The 18,338-nt window shown below is 56.8% G+C and overlaps 1 protein-coding gene across 17 annotated transcripts in view; it reads right to left on the reverse strand.

The window, feature by feature from the left end:
* DAB2IP (DAB2 interacting protein) overlaps positions 1-18,338 on the reverse strand; it is a 195,398-nt gene that overhangs the window by 85,797 nt on the left and 91,263 nt on the right. For 13 of the 17 annotated variants that reach the window (XM_058302450.1, XM_058302443.1, XM_071217023.1 and 10 more), the window contains one exon: positions 12,038-12,141. In XM_058302450.1, coding sequence (XP_058158433.1) covers positions 12,038-12,141 — 104 coding nt within the window. Of the gene's footprint in view, positions 1-11,904; positions 12,142-13,695; positions 13,739-18,338 lie in introns of those variants that run through there. The other 4 variants (XM_071217022.1, XM_071217024.1, XM_071217021.1 and 1 more) reach the window with 2 other exon arrangements.

The following is an 18,338-nucleotide window of genomic DNA, read 5'->3' on the forward strand; positions in this document are numbered from 1 at the left end:
ATGCCAGACACCAGCAGGTATTCCATAAATATTTCCCGAGTGAATTAACAAATATTTATCACACAAAAATAAAAAAAGAGAAGAGCAGGGAAAGTGCTTGTAGCACGGGGCTTTGCCATAGTCCCTCCCCAATGTAGAGGACACTCAGATCCAGGGGGCCCTAAGGAACCCCAAGAGTCTAGGGGAGTGCAGAGGGGAAGCCCAACTGGGAGCAGGGAGAGAGGTGAGGCCCACTCTGGTGAAGGCGAGGAGAGGGAATCGGGATAACCCAAGCAGCCAGGGAACGACTCCCTGCCCCATAAATCCTCTGGCCAACACCTGCCTTAGCATAATAACATGCCTGTCCCAGAGGTCTGGGACGTCCCAGATGCCTCCCAGGAGAGCCAACCCACCAGGGAGCCTCACCTCTGCAGCAGGAGCTCACCCCCTCTGCCCACCCCAGGCCCTGTCGCTGAGGTCCCAGCCCCAGCCAGCCTTTCCTGGAACAACTCACCCATGTCCGTGCTTCTTCTCCATCAGACCTTCACTGTGCTCCGTGCGCTCTGCCTTAGTGAACCCTCTCAGTACAGGCAAGAAAACTGCACTCAGAGTCAAGGAATTCGGGGTCGAAGCCCAACTCTGCCAATAATAATAGTGAGGGCTATTCTATCATGCTAATGAGCGTTAGCCAGACTTATTTACTAAGCCCTGTCTAAGCTCCAGGCACTGTATTAGAGCTTTAAATGTCTTATCCCATTTAATTCTCACAAGCCAAGGTATAAATGAGAATGGGGATCAGACAGGTCAAGCAACTTGCACAGGATCAGAGCCAGAAACCGGCAGAGCTGAGTTCAACCCAGGCAATCTGGTTGCAGAACCCTATCTGTTACCTAATTCCATCAATCGACTATGAGGCTCTGAGGAAGCCCCTTCTCCTCGCTGTGACTCAGTTTCCCCATCCTCACACAAGTGGAGGTCTAGTTGATCTCCAATCCTTTCCATCCTGGGCATGCCATCTTTCCCCTCCTTGGTGACATATTCGCAGGTAACAACAAATGGCAGGGGTCTTCTAGAGACAACAGCTTGCAGGAAAGAGAGATTCTGATGGTGGGACTTCAGTAGGAACTGCTGTTGGATGAGATCAGCCCACACCACCCTCCCAAGCATCCAGCCAACCAGCCCAGGGCAGCAAGGCAGGGAAAGTGCTATCCAGCTTCACCCTGGACCAAGAGCCATGAAAGAGCCAAAGGACCCAAGTGCTCCAGCCCGGGGAACCGGTAAACACCAGTGGGAGGGAGCGACTGGCAGCAGCTCCTGAAATCCACCTGAGCGAGCAGTGCTTATCAGCAGCACCGGGAATCTGTGTTTCTTTTTGTTGCATCATCTTGTTGTGTCAGCTCTCCGTATGTGTGGCACCATTCTTGGGCAGGCTGCACTTTCTTTCGAGCTGGGCAGCTCTCCTTATGGGCACACTCCTTGCACGTGGGGCTCCCCTACGTGGACACCCCTGCGTGGCACGGCACTCCTTGCGTGCATCAGCACTGCACATGGGCCAGCTCCACACGGGTCAAGGAGGCCCTGGGTTTGAACCGCGGACCTCCCATGTGGCAGACGGACACCCTAACCACTGGGCCAAGTCCGCTTCCCAAGCAGTGCTTTTAAAGGCCCCTTTCACTGCAGAATACAAACCATACTGTTTTGGGATAGGATTTCATAGGCTTTTTCTCCCCCAGGGTGATTTACTGTCAGCAGGTCAGGTTCACCAGGGAGTCCTGGGCCCTGAGGGATCATGGGAACCCATGGGGAGGAGCCAAGGTCAATGTCAAGGAAGGCTGGTATCCTTCCCCTGGCTCTCTGCTGGTCGGGGGCCCCTGAGCTGACTCCTCCTCTCAGGCAGGGGCACTGCCGAGCAGTCAGGCTGACCTGGAGGTTGTGCCCCCGAGGAGGGTACACTCCACCCACCCTGTCCGCAGACAAGCTGCATCACCCCCTTCTCACCTCACCCTGCTCTCACTCTCTTCTGTCTCTCTTGCACACACCTTCATTCCACAAGCTCTGCCAGGAGCCACCATGGGCCAGGTCCTGCCCCAACACAGAGGGTTCAGATAAATCAGGAACAGTCTCGGCCCTAGAGAAGGGCTCCAGCCATCCGATGGGGGCCAGGTCCGTGCAGATGGTGACCCGCAGTGTGATCAGGCCTGGCCGACGATGGGCGGGCAGGGTGCTCCTGGAGCACAGGGGAGGGGGTGCCTGCTGGGGGCCAGGGGCTCCGGGAGGAGGGATGCCTCGGAGCTCAAGAGGCAGAGAAATGGGGAGGGGCTGTGGGCAAAGGGCCTGGCCCTCACAAAGGCAGGGAGGCCCCAAACGCCAGGCTGGGGAACAGGATCCCACCCCGCCGGGAGACTTCTAAGGCGCTAGAGCAGGGGAGGAACAATCATAACTCGATTTAGATATTCTTTAAGCAATTCTACAGGAAAAGTTACTCATATCAATGCAAGGCCTCGTGTTGGAAACAGATGTCACTGCTGCCACCTCCAAATAGGGCCTCCTGGCTTTGGAAACTATAATTCCCACCCAAGGATGCAGATATAATTACGTCTGCAATCATACCAAATGCCACTTGATGAGGCAGAGGCAAGTGCTTCGTTTTCATGGCACAAGGAGGTGGAGAATGAAGGCATCAGAGTCTTGCCCCCATCACTCCCAGTCTCCATCCAGTCCACCTCCTGGACCTCCCAGGGAGACCTGGGAAAAAGGAGGGTCTGCCAGCAACCCAGGAGGTGGGCAGGAAGAGGGGAGCAGTTCCCTCCTACCCCAGGGGCGTCTGCCCTGCACAGACACCCTCTGGTCAGCCCGAGGCAGAGGCAGGACAAGATGAAGCAGGGAAATGGGGAGGCCCAGGGCCTGAACGCCAGAGACCTGGGTTCAAGTGCCAGCTCTGCCCTGACTGGCTGTGTGACCATGGACAATGCACCTCCCCTCTCTGGGCATCAGTGTCCCCATCCTTAGGATGGAGACAACAACACCATTAGCAGGGACTGGGCCAAGGTCTGCAAGAACTCCAAGGCCTGCTAGCCCAGCGATTGTCTGCAAGTTCTCTACACTCCGTCTGCCTCAGGGTTGACCTTATGAAAGTGGGACTGGCGTTATCTGTGCCTTGGGTGGTGATGATGCCTGGAAATGGCCTGGCACAGGTCCCGACGTGCCAGTAAAACAGGCACCATGACACCCCACCCCCATCCTACAGACACACAAGGAGGTGGCAGAGCTGGGATTCGAACCAGGCAGCGTGCCTCGCATCCAGACTCTGCCTGCCACCCCACCTCTCCCAGCAGCCTGCCCTGTTCCCTCCCAAAGCAGGAGTGAGGATGGAACAAGACGCCTGAAGACGGTCAGGGGATGACCAGCACGGAAGTCTACTGGCCCCAGCCTGGTGACGACAGGGCAGCCGACATTGCCCAGGTGGCCAGGAGGACCTGCACCTGGCCGGGCTCGCCCTGAACCCCTCCTCCTGACAGAAGGCTGTCCCCCAACGTCGCTGATGAGGGCTACTGCAGAGGTCCCCCAGCTCTCTGGCCACCTAAGCACAGCCAGCCTGACCACCTGTGCAGGTCTGGGCTGCCAGCTGATGCTCCTTCATTGGAACTGCTCTAAGCACCCAGTGGGGGGCTGTGCGGCTGGCTTAGCTAGTCCAGCCCTGTCTAGCCCCCTCCAGCCCCCTCCAGCCCCGCGCCTGGAAACCCCCAGGGCATCAGCTCTCCTCAGGGAACAGCTGCCCAGGCATCCACTCGCTGCCCTCTGCTGCCCCCAACTGGCAGGAAACGGCCCTGCGCAGCCACCTCCAGCTCCCTCCATCTGTGCTCTCCACCTGGGAGCTTGGTCCCCTGGGCACCCCTTACCCCTTCTCTGCCTCCCAGTGCCAGGGCTGAGCCCCAGGATCTCTGTCAGGGGTGATGTCGTGGCAGGGCAGCAGGTGAGGGGTGTAGACGGGAGGAGACCGCCCCTGGGCCTGGGGCTCTAGGGGAGATGCGGGATGGGGGTGAGCCTACAAGTGGGAAGGGGTGGGGGCCTGTGCCAGCCCTGTGAGGGAGCCGTGCCCATGCCCGTTTACAGGTGGGGAAAAGCCTCAGAGTTGGGCACCTGGCCTGAACGACCCCAGGTCACAGTTCAAGGCCTGCTCCAGCATAGGTGGGCTGCTGGGAAGAACTGGCCCTGCAACCCACAGGCTGGGTGGGGTATGGAGAGGAGAGAGACCCCCAAACAGCTCCCCACCTGCCAGGCACAGAGCCTGCCATTCCACCCGGAGCGATTCAGCCGAATTTCCAATGGATAAGGCTCCTTTTTGCAAGGAATCGTTAACACAGGATTGGGGAGTCGGCCAGTGACACCTTAGCGGGGACCAGTTAATCAGATTCCTCGCTTCCCAACAGGCCCAGGAGCAGGGATTTCCTGGGGTGCCCATGGAGGAACCCGGGACAGGAGAGAGGCAAAGGCTGTTCTTGTCATATCCCTTTTCCATCCATTCCACTCACGCTGCCCAAGTCAAGGCCGACACCCTCTGGGATGAGCCAGGCGATTCCGGGGCTCCTTAAAGTGAGTTCTTCCCTCCACCCCTGCCCTCAAGAGAGCCTAAAGGCATTCTAAGTTCAGATGTAGGGGGGCAGGGTCCTGCTTGGAAAAAGAGGTTTGGTTGCCCCCTGTCCTTGTTTAGCTACAGACTCTCCCCAGCCTGGTTAGGTGTGCTGCTCTGAAGGACAAATAGCACTCTAGACCTGCTCTGGCCTGCCTCACCTCCCTCTTGGGAAGCCCATACTCCTGCTAATACAGCCTCAGATCTGGTTTGTGCTATTCACTATCCCTCCCACTCCAGCCACTTCCTCATGGTCAGCCCCACTAACTGCTCCCAGTTGTTGCTCCCATTCACAGGTGCTGGTTCCCATCCCCTGGCCCTTGCAGGGGCTGTCCCAGCTGCCCAGATTGTCCTCTCTGTCAGCTGTCTGGAAATCACTTCCTCAGGCCCCAGCTCATCTCCCTGTACTTTTGCAGGCGGCAACTGCGTTGAGTGCTATTTGAGTCGTCAGTGCCTAGCACAGGTCCTGACATGGGGTTGGTGCTGGATAGACATTTATTGAAAGAAGGAAAAAAGGAAGGCAGAGGAAGGCGAAAGGGAGGAAATCGGTTAGCACAACCATGACAAGACCCACAGACAGATCTGCCGCTCACCAGCTGTAGGACCTTGGGCCAGTCCCTTCTCCTCCCAGAGCCTTGGTGTCTTAATCTGTAAAATGGAGCTAATGAAATCACCTTCCTATTTATTAATAGGTTGAGCAACCTCCCAACCCTGCCAAATGCCACTGTCCCACCTCTGTCCCAGGACTCGGACCCTGGCCTGGCCTATGATTCAGGAGGCTCCAAACAGCCCCTCGCTCACCATCCTGCCCCTGCAGACCATCCCTGTCCTACCCCAGCTGCCCTGGACAGTTCCAGCGCCTGAACGGTCTGTGACAACACTCCCATCTCCCTACATTCCCTCTGCAGAAAAGGGGGCATCTCCCCGTGGAAGGCAGACGCAGACCCAAATGATAGTAATTTTCCTTTCGGGTTTGAACAGTTTAATAAACAATTAGGCTCCGTGAAAGGCAGGGGTGGAGGCGAGAAAGGGTGGCGGGGCCTGCTCTCTCCGCCAACCCTTTCATCTGCAGAACACTTGCCAGACACTGGCTCCAAAGACTCCAGTTCACCCCGTAGAAGTGAGAAGCACGGGGCCCCAGGCTCTCAGGCCAAATCCTCATACTGCAGAAGGACACCGGGGCATCCATGAGCAGGGCCCCGGGCCCAGTCCAGCACGACCACCTGTCACAGTCAGCAAGGCTGCAGGGCCACCATCCCTGCACCGTTTGTAGACACAGATGTACGCATGCTCCACGTGCATGTGCACTTAGGACGGGCCAGAAGCAGCCTGGACTGGTGGAAGGAGCCCCAGTGGGTACTCTGGGTGAGCCTCACCCCTCTGGGCCTCAGTTTCCCCATATGTGCAGTGGTGGAGCCGGCTCGTCTGCTCTGTGAGCTGACCAGCTTTCCTGTCCATCCCCTCCCCACACTCACCTCGAGCTGCCCAAGAGGAGGTGGGGATCAAGGGGCAGCTGAGGCAAACGCTGCAGTGAGCTGAGAATGTCTCTCTCCTGTCCCTTGAGCCATCGCCCCTCATCCCCTGCAGCCCCCAGCCCAAACTGTGGGTCCCACTGCAGCTGGTGCCAGGGCCCATGAGGCCAGGAGGTGGCAATGTGCTGACGAGCAGCAGGGAGCCACAGGTGTGCCGACAGGAGCTCAGCCCCTCGGATGCCCATTCCCTCAAGCCCTCTCCTCCCAGGAAACACAACGGGGGTGGCAAGAAGGGCTGGTGTCCAGGTACAGGGAGGAATGGACAGGACAGAGCCAGGGGTAGGGAGCACTAGACAGCGGAATGAGAGACCTGGGCTCCATACCAGGTCCTGCCCCAGGCGTGCTGTGTGACCTCGGGAAAGGGCCGTCCCCTCTCCTGGCCAGATTTCCAACAGCCATTCCACAGCAGTGGAATTGAGGGAGGAAGCTCTCAGGCCCATATGTGCATATGTGAGGGAAAGCAGGACCATGACACAGGGAAGCTGCAGGAGTGGAAGCTGCAGGAGTAGAAAGAAGGTGAGCAGCTGGGGAAATCCAAAGTCCACACCCCAGAGACCTCCTGCTCTTACCCAGCATCCCCGGACTCCCACATCCTACAGAAGAAAGTGCAAAGGCTTTAGCTCACTTTTCTTTCCAGTCTCATTTTTCTTTCCAGTCTCCTCTCCTTCACGCCCCCAAACCCACCCTTTAGTCACGCAAAGCCAGCAGCTTGTTACATTCAGTTGTTTCCCCTCTACCGGGAATACTCTTCTCCTTTTGTTCCTGACAAACATTCTCCTACATATTCCTCAAAGCCCAGCCCTGAGGGCCCCTCCTCTAGGAAATCTTCCCTGCCCTCCTCAGCCAGAGGTAACTGCCCCTTGCTCTGGGCTCCCACAGCCCCCTAGCACATCTCCATCACAGGGCCAGCCCCGCAGAGGGCACACCCAGTCCAGGCGAGGGGCTGAAAGGAATCAAAGACCTGTCTCTAGAAAAACCCACACTCAACCCAAAACCAAGTTTATCTGCGGCTTCTACCAGCCCCCTGGGCCTTCCCCTCCCTGACACTTCTCCTTCTCCATCTCGCAAAAAATAGCCCTGAGACCTAATTTCAGCGAAACCTTCAAACACGATTCTCCACTTTCAACTTCCCGAAGAGGAATCAATTGGCTGTCAGGTTTCCCGGTGCCTGTGCCACCTCCCACACCCAGGCCTTGCCAGCACTCCTCAAGGTCGGGGGAGGGGGTGGCAGAGGCAGGAGGGGGAAGGATGCAGCCAGGGGGAGGTTGGTTCTGGGCGAGTCAGGGGGCTGAGGGGCTCCGTGGGGAGACAAGGAACAGTCACCTTGTCCTTCCCCCACAAACCAAACCCCAAACTCCTCTAACGTGGGGGCAGGGGGGAGAAGGCTTTGGGAAGCCGGGGTGGCCGAATGTCAAGCCTCTGGACCCAGGCTGTGGAGATCCAGGGTCCCCAGCCTGCTGGCTTGCTTCCTTCCTTCCCTCCCTCCCTCCCTGTCAGAGGACACTATGGAAGCAGAGCAGACAGACCTGGGTTCGAATCTCACATCACCTTGCATGACCTTGGGCAAGTGACTAACCTCACAGAGCCTCGGATTCCCTGTCTGCAAAAGGGAGATGATAACACCTTTGTCACGGATTGGCAGGATTCAAGAGAACTCTAACGGGCCTTGTCTGGTGCCTGATGCAGAGTAGGTGCTCAAGAAACGTGACCTAGGGTCATTCATTTGTTTCTTCTTTGGAAGCTGGGACTGAAGGCCAGGGACGGGCAGGAGGCCCCTTCAGTCACCTGCTCCCAGCCCCTGTCCCCATCCTACCTCACCCCAGGGTCACTCCCAGCTCTCAGAGCCTGCACCGACCCCACCCCCAATCCCACCTGTAGGTGGGCAGCACAGGATGGATGGCCCAGTCCCATATTTAGGGGTGGACCGGCCCTTCCTGCTCTGGTGCGCCCATAGTGCCTGGTCCCACCACAGGCTCCTCCCCATGGCCAAGGGCCTCCACTGACGCTCACCCTCTGTCCTCCAACTCCAGCCCCTTGGCCCACAGGCCTGATGGACTCGGCTGTGGGACTGGGCCCCTGTCGCTGGGAGACAGAGTTCCAGAAGGAAGAAGCCCTGCCCTTGCCTCAGAGGGCCCACTCCAGGGTCGGCTTGTGCCGTTGGTGCCCCCCTTCTGCATGTGACGGGGGGAAGCGGGACCATCGGAGGAAGACAAGTGGGAGCTTTACGGCCACCGGCCCTGCGGCTGGGGGCTGACCGAGGAGCCAGGCCAGCTGGGTCCAGGCCTCGTCAGCACTGCCCCCGGACAACATTCCCAGCTTCTCTGAAGCTTGTCCGTAAACGAGGCACAGCACTTCTCTGGGCAGTGCAGGCAGGCGCAGCTTGGCAGGGAGGGCAGGGGCTGGCTGTCGGCCCCCTCCACCACCACCCCAGCCCACGCAGGGCCTGTGGGCAGTGCACAAGCCGGCCAACCGTCCATGGTGGCCCAGGCCTCAGCCAAGGCTGTGGAAGGACTGGCCAGCAGAGCACGGTGGACCCTCCCGCAGCAGAATAATCCCAACTCACTGAGGCTCCACCATGCGCCTGTACTCTGCTGAGATCCTTACATATTTTAAGTTTTCCCGAGCTAGAGACTATTATAGCTCACCAGTGAAGAGCCTAAGGGGCAGAGAGTTCCCATATTTTGTCCATATCAGAGTTGGCAGGAGGCTATACCGTTCTGCTGACTCTAAAGGCCATCCTTTTAGCTACTGAGCCAAAACATGTATGCCATGCCTACTGTACGTCCAAGCAGTGTGCTGCTTTACAAAGCGCTCCCTTCGATGGAGGCTCTCCCAGGGCCACACGGTCTCTAAGAGGCAGAACCAAGCTCCTGATGCCCAGCCGAGGGGGGCTGCAGGGCCCAGGCTGACACACAGTGGGAAGGGACTCCACGTGGGGGTGCAGACCCCCAGGCGCTGGAACTGCGGGGGCCCAGACCTGCTCCCGGCGGGGCGGGACCTCAGACATGCCCCAGTTTCCCCAACGAGGTGGGCAAAATGAGCCCCCTAGACGCCATCAAACTACCTCGCCCCCAAGGGGCACCCGGTGAGACGGGGTGACATCCCCTCACCCAGGTTTGAAACGGCGGCGACTGGCAGCAGCTGTTCAGGCATATCCGGCAGTGTCTCCCCTGCCTCCCTCAGGCAAAACCGTGTTCACCACGTTCCCTCGGGGTCTACACAGAGCAGCAGTCAGCTGAGCGCGCGAGGACGCGGGAGCGAGTGTGTGCGAGCGCGGGGGCACGGGCTGCGGGGGCAAGGGGGCTTCCGGCCCTGCACGGGATCCACGTGCAAGCCCGTCCCCAAGTCCCAGGCCAGGCTCACCTCTGCCCTCGCGCCCCCTCACCCGGATGCCCCCGCCCCCGAGATCGTCACTGTTCTGGAACCAGAAGGGAAAAACAATTGAGATGATAATGGTCTGAAGCCCGCCCAGTTCTTCTGGGAAGGGTTGTTATTCCACATTTTTGTGACGAGGTCCTGTGGCTCAGAGAGGCTGAATGACAAGCTTCAGGTCACACAGGCCACTGAGGAGCCAGAATTTGAACCCAGAACCCCACCTTGGAGTTCTTTCAGTCCCCTCTGCTCCAAGCACCCAGACTCATGCCCCTATCATGCCCAGCTCTGCCACTCAGAGGCTGCGTGGCATTGGGCAAGTGACTTCACCTCTCTGAGCCTCAGTTTGCTCATCTGTGAAACAGGGATACAAATGGTTGCCGTGAGGAGTGGGAACAACGATGGCCACAAACATGCTGTCCAGTCTGCGGACCCTCATCGGGCGGCGGGACAGCGTGTCCCAGGCAGGCGGCCGGCTGGCACTGGCTCTGATCCACAGGTGGTTTTCACACCAGGAAACAAAGAAGATGCCACTACAGGAAAGACGCCAAGCCTAGTTGGTAATTAAAAAGCTTCAAATTATAGCAGCTCCAAGGTGTGATGATACAACTATTAGATCAGCAAAGGAAAGGGAAAAGGATAAAAAGCGATGTTCATGGGGTTCTGGGAGGCAGCGGGCAACAGGTCTTCCTCCCCACGACCAGGGGAAATGCAGGCCCGCGGCCGGGTCAGAGAGCCCTGTCTGAATCCGGCTCCAGGGGCTGTCAGCAGTTGGAGCTTGGGTGAGTGACTTCACCTCTCTGAGCCTCAGTTTCCTCAGCTATGAAGTATCAACAGCAAGGAGGAAGTGAGGTTTAAAACAGACCATGTACGGAAGCCAGCGAGCACAGCGGCTGTCCCTAAGACACCCTGAAGGCTCAGCCCCGCCTCTGCTCCCAACCAGCTCCCAGGGGCGCCCCAGCCAAGGGAGTGACCCCAAATCCTCAGTCTGTACCAGCTTTCCTCTTTGCTGCCCAGGGGCTGGTCAACCAGCCTCGGGCTTGGAACCACCTTTTAGGGGCTGGTCCATTAAAAATATAATTTCTAAGCTGTGGCCCTGCCCCACTGAACTGAAATCTGTAGTGGTTTCTTTTGGTATTTGTTTTAAAAGCATTTTTCTGACACACAGACAGGCGGGCAGACCAGTGGCCCTGGGGAAAGCCCCATCTTCTTAGCCTAGCCCTTGAGGCTCCACAGGACCCAGCCTCAGTCCAGCTCCCCAGCCTCACCTCCAAGCCTTTCCAATTGCCGTTCCCCCTACCGGGAATGCCCTCTCTCACTGTCCCTGCCCAGCTCCAAAGTCAGCTTCCATGGGACCACTTTTCCAGCCCACTGGGAGCAGTCACTCCTGGCCACCCGTACCACACCATAGTGACAGTTGGGCCTTTGCATTCTCTGCTCCCTCCACCCAGAGCCCTCCTTCCCCTGCTCCATGTAGAGGTGGCTCCTCATGGCCTCCCAACCACACCAACTCATGGAAGCCCCCCTGGATTTCTCTAGCACAGCAAACACAGTCTGCCTTTCTTCTTTACAGCACTCAGCTCTACCACAGGAAAAAAAAACTTACTAGGTCAGGGGCTTTGTCCATCTTGTGCTCTTGGACAGCTCCTCCTGCCCAGCCCCAGCCCCCAGAGTAGTGCCTGGCACCCAAGCAGGCACTTCATAAAAATTGTTGAATGAATGACTGAATGAATAAACAATCAAACATCTGTCTCCCCACAGACCGTGAGTCCTCTGGAAGGAAGCTTGTGTCTACCTCTCTGTGTCCTCAGTGATTGTTAGAACACTGGAAAGGAGGCACACGGTAATGCTTGTTGAACAAGGGAGTGCAGGAACTCAGAGCCAGCTGCGTGTGAGCGGCAAAGACGATGCACAGAGTCAGGTGTCAGGGTCCCAGGGTTCTATTTCTGTAAAATCCTTAGGCTTGTAATTTTAAAAAGTGTGTGCACTGATGGGGACCAGTGAATTCAATGGCTAAGATATATACACCATGCTTTGTTGGATGTCATCGATTGCAGCATTGTTTTATGTGCCACTAAGAAGAGATACTGCGATTAAATTGACATGCCATCGACTGCAAGGTGTGTCCCCCTTTTCAGAGATGTTAAAATCTGGAAACAAAACCAATGCACCTTAGCATGGAAGAAACCCAGTGTGCCCGCACGGTGAGGGTGCATGTACTGACCTCGCCCTAGCCTCTTTCCTCCCCGGGCCAGCTCGACTCTGGACCCCTGGCCCTCAGGGCCATCATCTGTCTTCTGCCTGCTCCCTCCCTTGCAGGATGGGGCCCCCACGTGGCCCCCGGGGACAGGGCTGAGCCATGGGGAGGGGAGCAGCTGAGCAGTCGGATACCTAGGGCGGGGGAGGCTGGGTGCACTCCCGGTCCGTCAGGCTCCAGGAAGGGGGGCCGCGGGGTCGCACCGTAGCACCCCAGGCCAGGTGGTGATGGTGGTAATGGCGGCAGTGGTGACGCAGAGATAGTTACCGTGACCCGGAACGGCGTAGCCGCTGAGGGTTCCATGCTGGGGCTCTTCTCCGAGAGGCTGCCGGGCAGGCTGCGGCGGGAGCCCGGCCTTTCTTGGGGCGACTCTGTCAACAGAGGAAGAACAATGTTGAGAAGGACAATTGCGGCCACTCCCCTGCTGGCCAGAACAACAGCCAAAGCAGTCCCCAAATGCCTGCATTCAAGCTATGCATCCTGTGATACACAGTGAGCTCCCCGTCATGGGAGGTAGCCAAGCATTGGATCCCTCTCCCGGGATGCCACAATGGGTGGGAGCCTGAATGATCCTCTAAGTCCCTTCAACGTGACAGGACTGACTTCCAATTTAGACCTTCTTCTCCAGGGGTTTTTGAACTTGGGAGGCCTGCAGGAGCCAGGCAGATAACAGAATCAAGGTATGGCTCAGCTCCGGCTGGTTACTGCCGTGTAGCTGTAGAGGGCCCAGGGCAGCCACCGCTTTCCACACTTCCAAGAGAGGCTGGAAGTCTGGGTTTTTAAAAAAATGAACTATTCTGATTTTTAAAGGGTGACAGCTCATTTGAAACCTTTAGCCGTGGCCCGACACATCATTGAAACCTCCCGAGTCACTGCAGCCAGGCGGCTCACACCGGGCACAGACTGCCTCACTGCCTGTGCCCCGGCTGGACCCCACAGAGGACTTCCTCGCTGCTCCCCTTCTCGGCCGGCCCCACCCAGCCTGCGGGTCCTGGAGGAGACCCTTGGGCAACATCCCCTGCCCTGGCTCTCAGCTACTTCTGGCTCCTGAGTCTCTCCATCAACCATCCCATTCTGTACACTGAGTGCGTGTGTGTGTGCGTACGTATGTGTGTGGGAATGCGCGTGCACGCCTGACTCCTCCGCTCCGCTGCAGAGCTCCTCACACCCCTGCCTACGCCTGTTTGGGGCCTGTTACCTGGGGGACACTGATGCCTGGGGCACTTGGGAAAGACCTGTTGACTCCCAGGGAAGAAAAACGACAGGGCGGAGATTGTCTTGATACATGTGTGCAGCGGTGGCACACACCCAGGCACACCCAGGTTTCCATTCATGCACACACCCCAGGTACACTGGGACACATGGGCCGGGGGCGTGTACCAGAAATCGGCTTTTCTGGAAGGCAGACCTGGCTACTGGGGGCAGTACCCATTCCCTCCACGTGGCTGGATGGGACAGAGGTCCCCAGAAGCATGGAAAAACAGAGCTGAGCCCCTCACCCAACCAGGGCAGCTCTAACCCTGACCCCAGCCAACGGCCAAGCAACTAAGCTGTCTTGGGAGCAGGGGAGGCAGTGGGTGGGGTGGGGGGGTAGGTCCAGGTCTGGGGCAGAGAAGGGGTCCAGACGGGGTCGGCAGCCCTGGGCCCCTCTTCCAGGAAGCTTCCTCCCGGGCTCCTCCTTCCCCAGGGCCTTCTGTCTCTTAGGAACTTCCTTCGTGGCGCTCCCTACTTGGAGCCCTCCTCACGCCTCCTCCTCGGTCTCTGCCAATCACACCTAGGGAACACCTACTCATTTTGGAAGTTTCCCCAGGAAACCTCTTCCCACGCTCGCCGGGCTGCCTTCAACTCTCCCTGCTCACCCCAGCACCCGCACAGCACAGCACAGCACAGCACAGCACAGCACAGCACAGCACAGTGCACCTCACCTCCACCTGGGGCGGGGACAGGGGGCATCCGTCCACGTGCTCAGCGAGGCAGGGGACTGAGGCTCAGGCGGGCCGTCCCTCCCAAGGCGTGTGACCGCCAGTGTGTGCGAGCCCGATCCATAGCTCCCGGGCACCACAGCTCCTGCGGCGCAGTGTCCCCGAGTCCCCAGCGCCCAGCCCAGGCTCAGGCCCGTTCTCAGGACACAAGCTATAGCTGGAGGCAGACCCCTGGTCCAGCACCCTCTCCAGGGAAAGGGCCCAGGGTAGAAATGGGCAGCTGGGCAGGGCCAGGCCGTCAGGCCCCTGAGCCAGCTTGCTTCTAATCTCCTCGGCGCCGCCATGGGGACGAGCTGCTCGCTGGCCCGCCCTCCTGCCCTCTGTCTGCCTGCCAGCCCCCCTGCAGCGCTGGGCCTGCCACGATGCGAGCGCACCCACCTCCACACCTGCAGTCACGCTGCCCCCTCTGCCTGCAATTGCCCCGCCCCGATGACCTCCTGCGAGAGCTCGGTCCCCCTTCAAGACCTGGTGCGCTGCCGTCCTCTGAGGGGTCCATCCCCCCATCACTTGAGGCAGAACGACTGGCCCTCACCTCACCTCCGTCAGCCAGGCCGACTTGCTACCTGTCTTCCTGCACCCCTTCCAGGCTGCAAGCACCTCAGGGCAGGAGAATGGGTCCTCTCTGCAGTCCCTCCTCCCCCCACTGAGCCAGGCAGTACTCAGCCACGGGTTCACCCCCCATTCATCCGTCAATTCACCCAGCAAATACTGGGCACCTACTGCAACCACGGAACCTGGCTGGCAGGACAAGGCCTCCCCACGGGGTTCTTGGCACATCAGGACGATAGGAGCTGGGGCCTCTCAGGAACTCCCCCTGCCCCGACATGCACACACACCTGGGTGCAGCTCCACTGCCCCTTCCTGGGCAGGTGGGCCCTCTCAGCTCAGTAAGAGGCGGTCAGGCGGGAGCAGCTGGTGGGAGGCGGGGAGCCCAGGGAGGTTTCTTCACCCAGACTGACGTTCCCCCACCTGCTACTGCGCCCCAGTTCCATTCCACGCCCTTCGCCGCCCTGCCTTCTGCTCCAGGGGCCTGACCCGGCAAGTCCAGGCCAGCCACGCCCCTGGGTCCCCCAGCGTCCTGGGGACTTGGCCAGTGGGGAGCCCTGGAAGGAGAGCGGTCATCCGGGTGGCTGGCTCCCTCATGAAGACTCCAGCTACCCTCCAGAGCATCCCGTCTCCCAAGTCGCAGGCCCCTCCCCAGGGCTTCGGCCCCCCAGTGCTCACCAGCTCTGCGGTCTTGCACTCCCGTATGGCTCCCCACACCTGCCCACGCCTTCCTAAACAGCCCCTTTATCAAACCCGCCTCAAATCACCCTCGTCCGACAGTTATCACCTGCTTCCTGTAGCACCGGCCGACACAGACACCAGGCACGGCCAGCTCTCTGGAAACCATTCCCCACTCACCCAGCTGACAGGGACGTCCCTGGGGATGGGGAAACTGGGCCGCGAGAGAAGCTGGGACGTGCCCAAGAACGCACCTCCCAAAGAGCCGGCAGCCCATGGCGGGATCCGCGGGCAAAGGGAGTAATTACAGCTCCATGCACTGCTGGGCTCTGGACCAGTGCTTCTTTATCTGTTTTCATCACTGCCCCCCAAGAGTCTTTTTAGACATTTTCTATGTCTAACTGCCTCCCCTAAGAAACTTTACTACCACAGATTCACTGCATATGTTTATACACTGCAAGTATAGCAGACTTTACACGAGCACCTAGTTTTGCCCGCTTGGGGGCGATAGTGTCCCCACTGAGAAAACATGTTCTGGACCTTTTCAAAATATTATTTCCAGTCCTGATAGAACAATTCGGACAGCTTTGGTGAGCTCCATTTTCCAGATGAAATTGAGGTTCCAAGGGGCAAAACTGACTTCCCCCCAACTTCCCGCATGTAGGAAGTAAGAGTATATGCCGAGAGCCCCTTAAATGGGACCCCTGGGAAACCCACACATAGGGCCTCGCCTCAGAGAGGGCCCAGGATGGCTGGAGCAGGGGTGGGGGGAGGAGCAGAAGCTGATGCTCCGGGGACCGAACTCTGCCCTGACACTGCTCACTGTTTGCTGGGTGACTCCAGGCAAGCCCCTTTCCATCTCTGAGCTCCTGGTTCCTCAACTCTCCAGTGAGTCTGGAAAGAAAAGCAGTGACCATTTTCATCCCCCCTCCAGAAAAAAAAAATCTCTTTATTTTACATGGGAAAAGAAGGCAGTGGGTCCCCTGAGTCCCAACTCCACTCTGGGAATTTGGTCCCAGAATTCTTGGCCCAAGCGCTGCAGCCTTTGGCCTTTGATCCAGCAGCCAGTCTTTCCTAATTTGGGGGAACAGGGCCTGGGAAGCTTGGACTTCATGACCCTGAAGTCTAAGTAGCACAGTTGATGCAAGCAGAAAGTCAGAGAGGTTAAGTGACAACACTAGGGTCACACAGCCTGAAGGGTGGCATCCCTACAGATAGATACCGGGGAGGGAGAAGCAGCCGACCGCTTACACCTTCCCCCAGACCTTGGGGCACTGGTCGGAGATGGTCTCTCAGCTCAGACTTGCTGTGTGACCTCCACATGACCTCCAGTACACTGAGTCTGCAAAATCAGGCCATGAGACCAGGTGATTCTGGATTCCCCTTCCACAAGAGTCTACATTTTACCAGGAAAACCAGGCTGTCTTCCTATTCTTGGAAGCCACAGACAGAGATGCACATTTTAACCTTCATGGGTTTGCAAAAAATAAATAAAATAAAATCGGTTTCATTTAAATGCTGCTGGCTTGGTTGCCATGGATACCATCTAATCATGAAGGATGACTGTTACTCGTTCCCATGGAAACATGGAGGCCTGAGGAACATCCTGTAATTTCAGACAAGACACCAAAATTTCAGTTGTCGGGTTGCACTGCCCAGATCTTAATGCCTAAAAACAGGTAGAGGCAGCATCCTCTAATAGTAGTGTCAGGAGAAAAGATGTCAGCAAAAGTATAGAAAGGAGAGCGGATGTAGCTCAAGTGGTTGAGCACCTGCTACCCATGTATGAGGTCCTGTGTTTGATTTCTGGTACCTCCTAAAAACAGAAACAAGCAAATGAAAAACAAACTCTCCTTGGGGAACAGATGTAGCTCCTGCTTCTCATATACAAAGTCCTGGGTTCAATCCCTGGTACCTCTTTAAAAAAAAAGTATAGGAAGAGGATGTGGGGGGTGGGCAAGGGGATACATATAGCATCCCCTATAGGATCTCTAGAGTGACCAGAGAAAATGCAAACTAAAACTACCAGATACCATTTCATACTTTGGATGACACCAAACATTAGCAAGGATATAGGGAATTCTTTCACTACTGCTGGTGGAAGGAAAAATGTTTGGAGAACAGACGATAGGTAATTGAAACTGTGCATGTGTATGGCTGCACAAAGTTGTTCAAGGCAGCACTATTTGTAGTAGCAGAAACATGGAAGTAACCTCAAAGTCCACTAATAGGGGTAGAGAGGGACTGGACCTTGGGACAATCATTCAGTGGAGTATTACACAGTAAGGAAGAGAGTACAACTCTGGGGAGTGGGGGGCATATTCACATGGGATATGCTGGCACCAAGATCTATATAGATCAACATGACATACATATCATCAGAAATATCATCTATGTAGAGCAGAAATATGAGGCTGAGTGAAAAAAGCAAGTTGCAAAAGAAAGAGTGCAATCTACAAATATACATTTTTACACAAATATTCAAAAATGGGAACAACCAAAATGTCTTCCAAGAGGTGAATGGGGAAGCAACTATGGCTCAAGCAACTGAGCTCCCGTTTATCATATGGAGGACCCAGGTTCGATCACTGGGACCTCCTGGTAAAAAAAAGAAAAAAAATGTCCCAGACCTGCGTGGTGCAGAGAGGCACAGGCCCTGGTGCGACAAAGCGATGCACACACACACACGCACATACAAAAGATGATGATGCAATCAGATAGGAAAAAAAAGAGGCAAACAGTTAAACTATGCTATATCCACAATGCATTAGGCAGAATAATGATCTCCAAGAGATGTCCCAGCACTCATTCCTGGGCCTGTGAATGTTACCTTACATGGCAAAAGGGACTCTGCAGATATTAAAGTCAAAGACCTTGAGATGGGGAGATTAGCCTGGATTATCCAGGTCGGAACCATCTGATACAAGAATCCTTAACAGTGGAAAAGGAAGGCAGAAGAGTGAGACAGAGAGATGTGATGATGAAAGGAGGGGCAGGAGAGGCTCAGCATGAGGGGCACTCGACCTGCCACTGCTGGCCTTGAAAGTGGAAGACACCATCTGGTCTTCTCCTGGTCCAGGAATATGGTGGCCTCTAGAAGAAACGGCCCTCGGGACTTCAGTCCTACCACCACCCGAATTCTGCCAACAACCAGAATTCAGAATGCGCAAGGAAACAGACGCAGCCCGTTCACACCTTGATTTTAGCCTTCAGACCTCTGGGACCTAAAGAACTGTAAGGTACTAAATATGTGTTGTTTAAGCCACTACGTTTGTGGTAACCTGTTACCAGAGCAATATAAAACTTAAAAATATAGATATCATGGAATAGTAACCAGCAATAAAAAGAAACAAACGATTGAG

This window comes from Dasypus novemcinctus, chromosome 8, assembly GCF_030445035.2.
Source record: "Dasypus novemcinctus isolate mDasNov1 chromosome 8, mDasNov1.1.hap2, whole genome shotgun sequence".
Taxonomy (NCBI): Eukaryota; Metazoa; Chordata; class Mammalia; order Cingulata; family Dasypodidae; genus Dasypus; species Dasypus novemcinctus.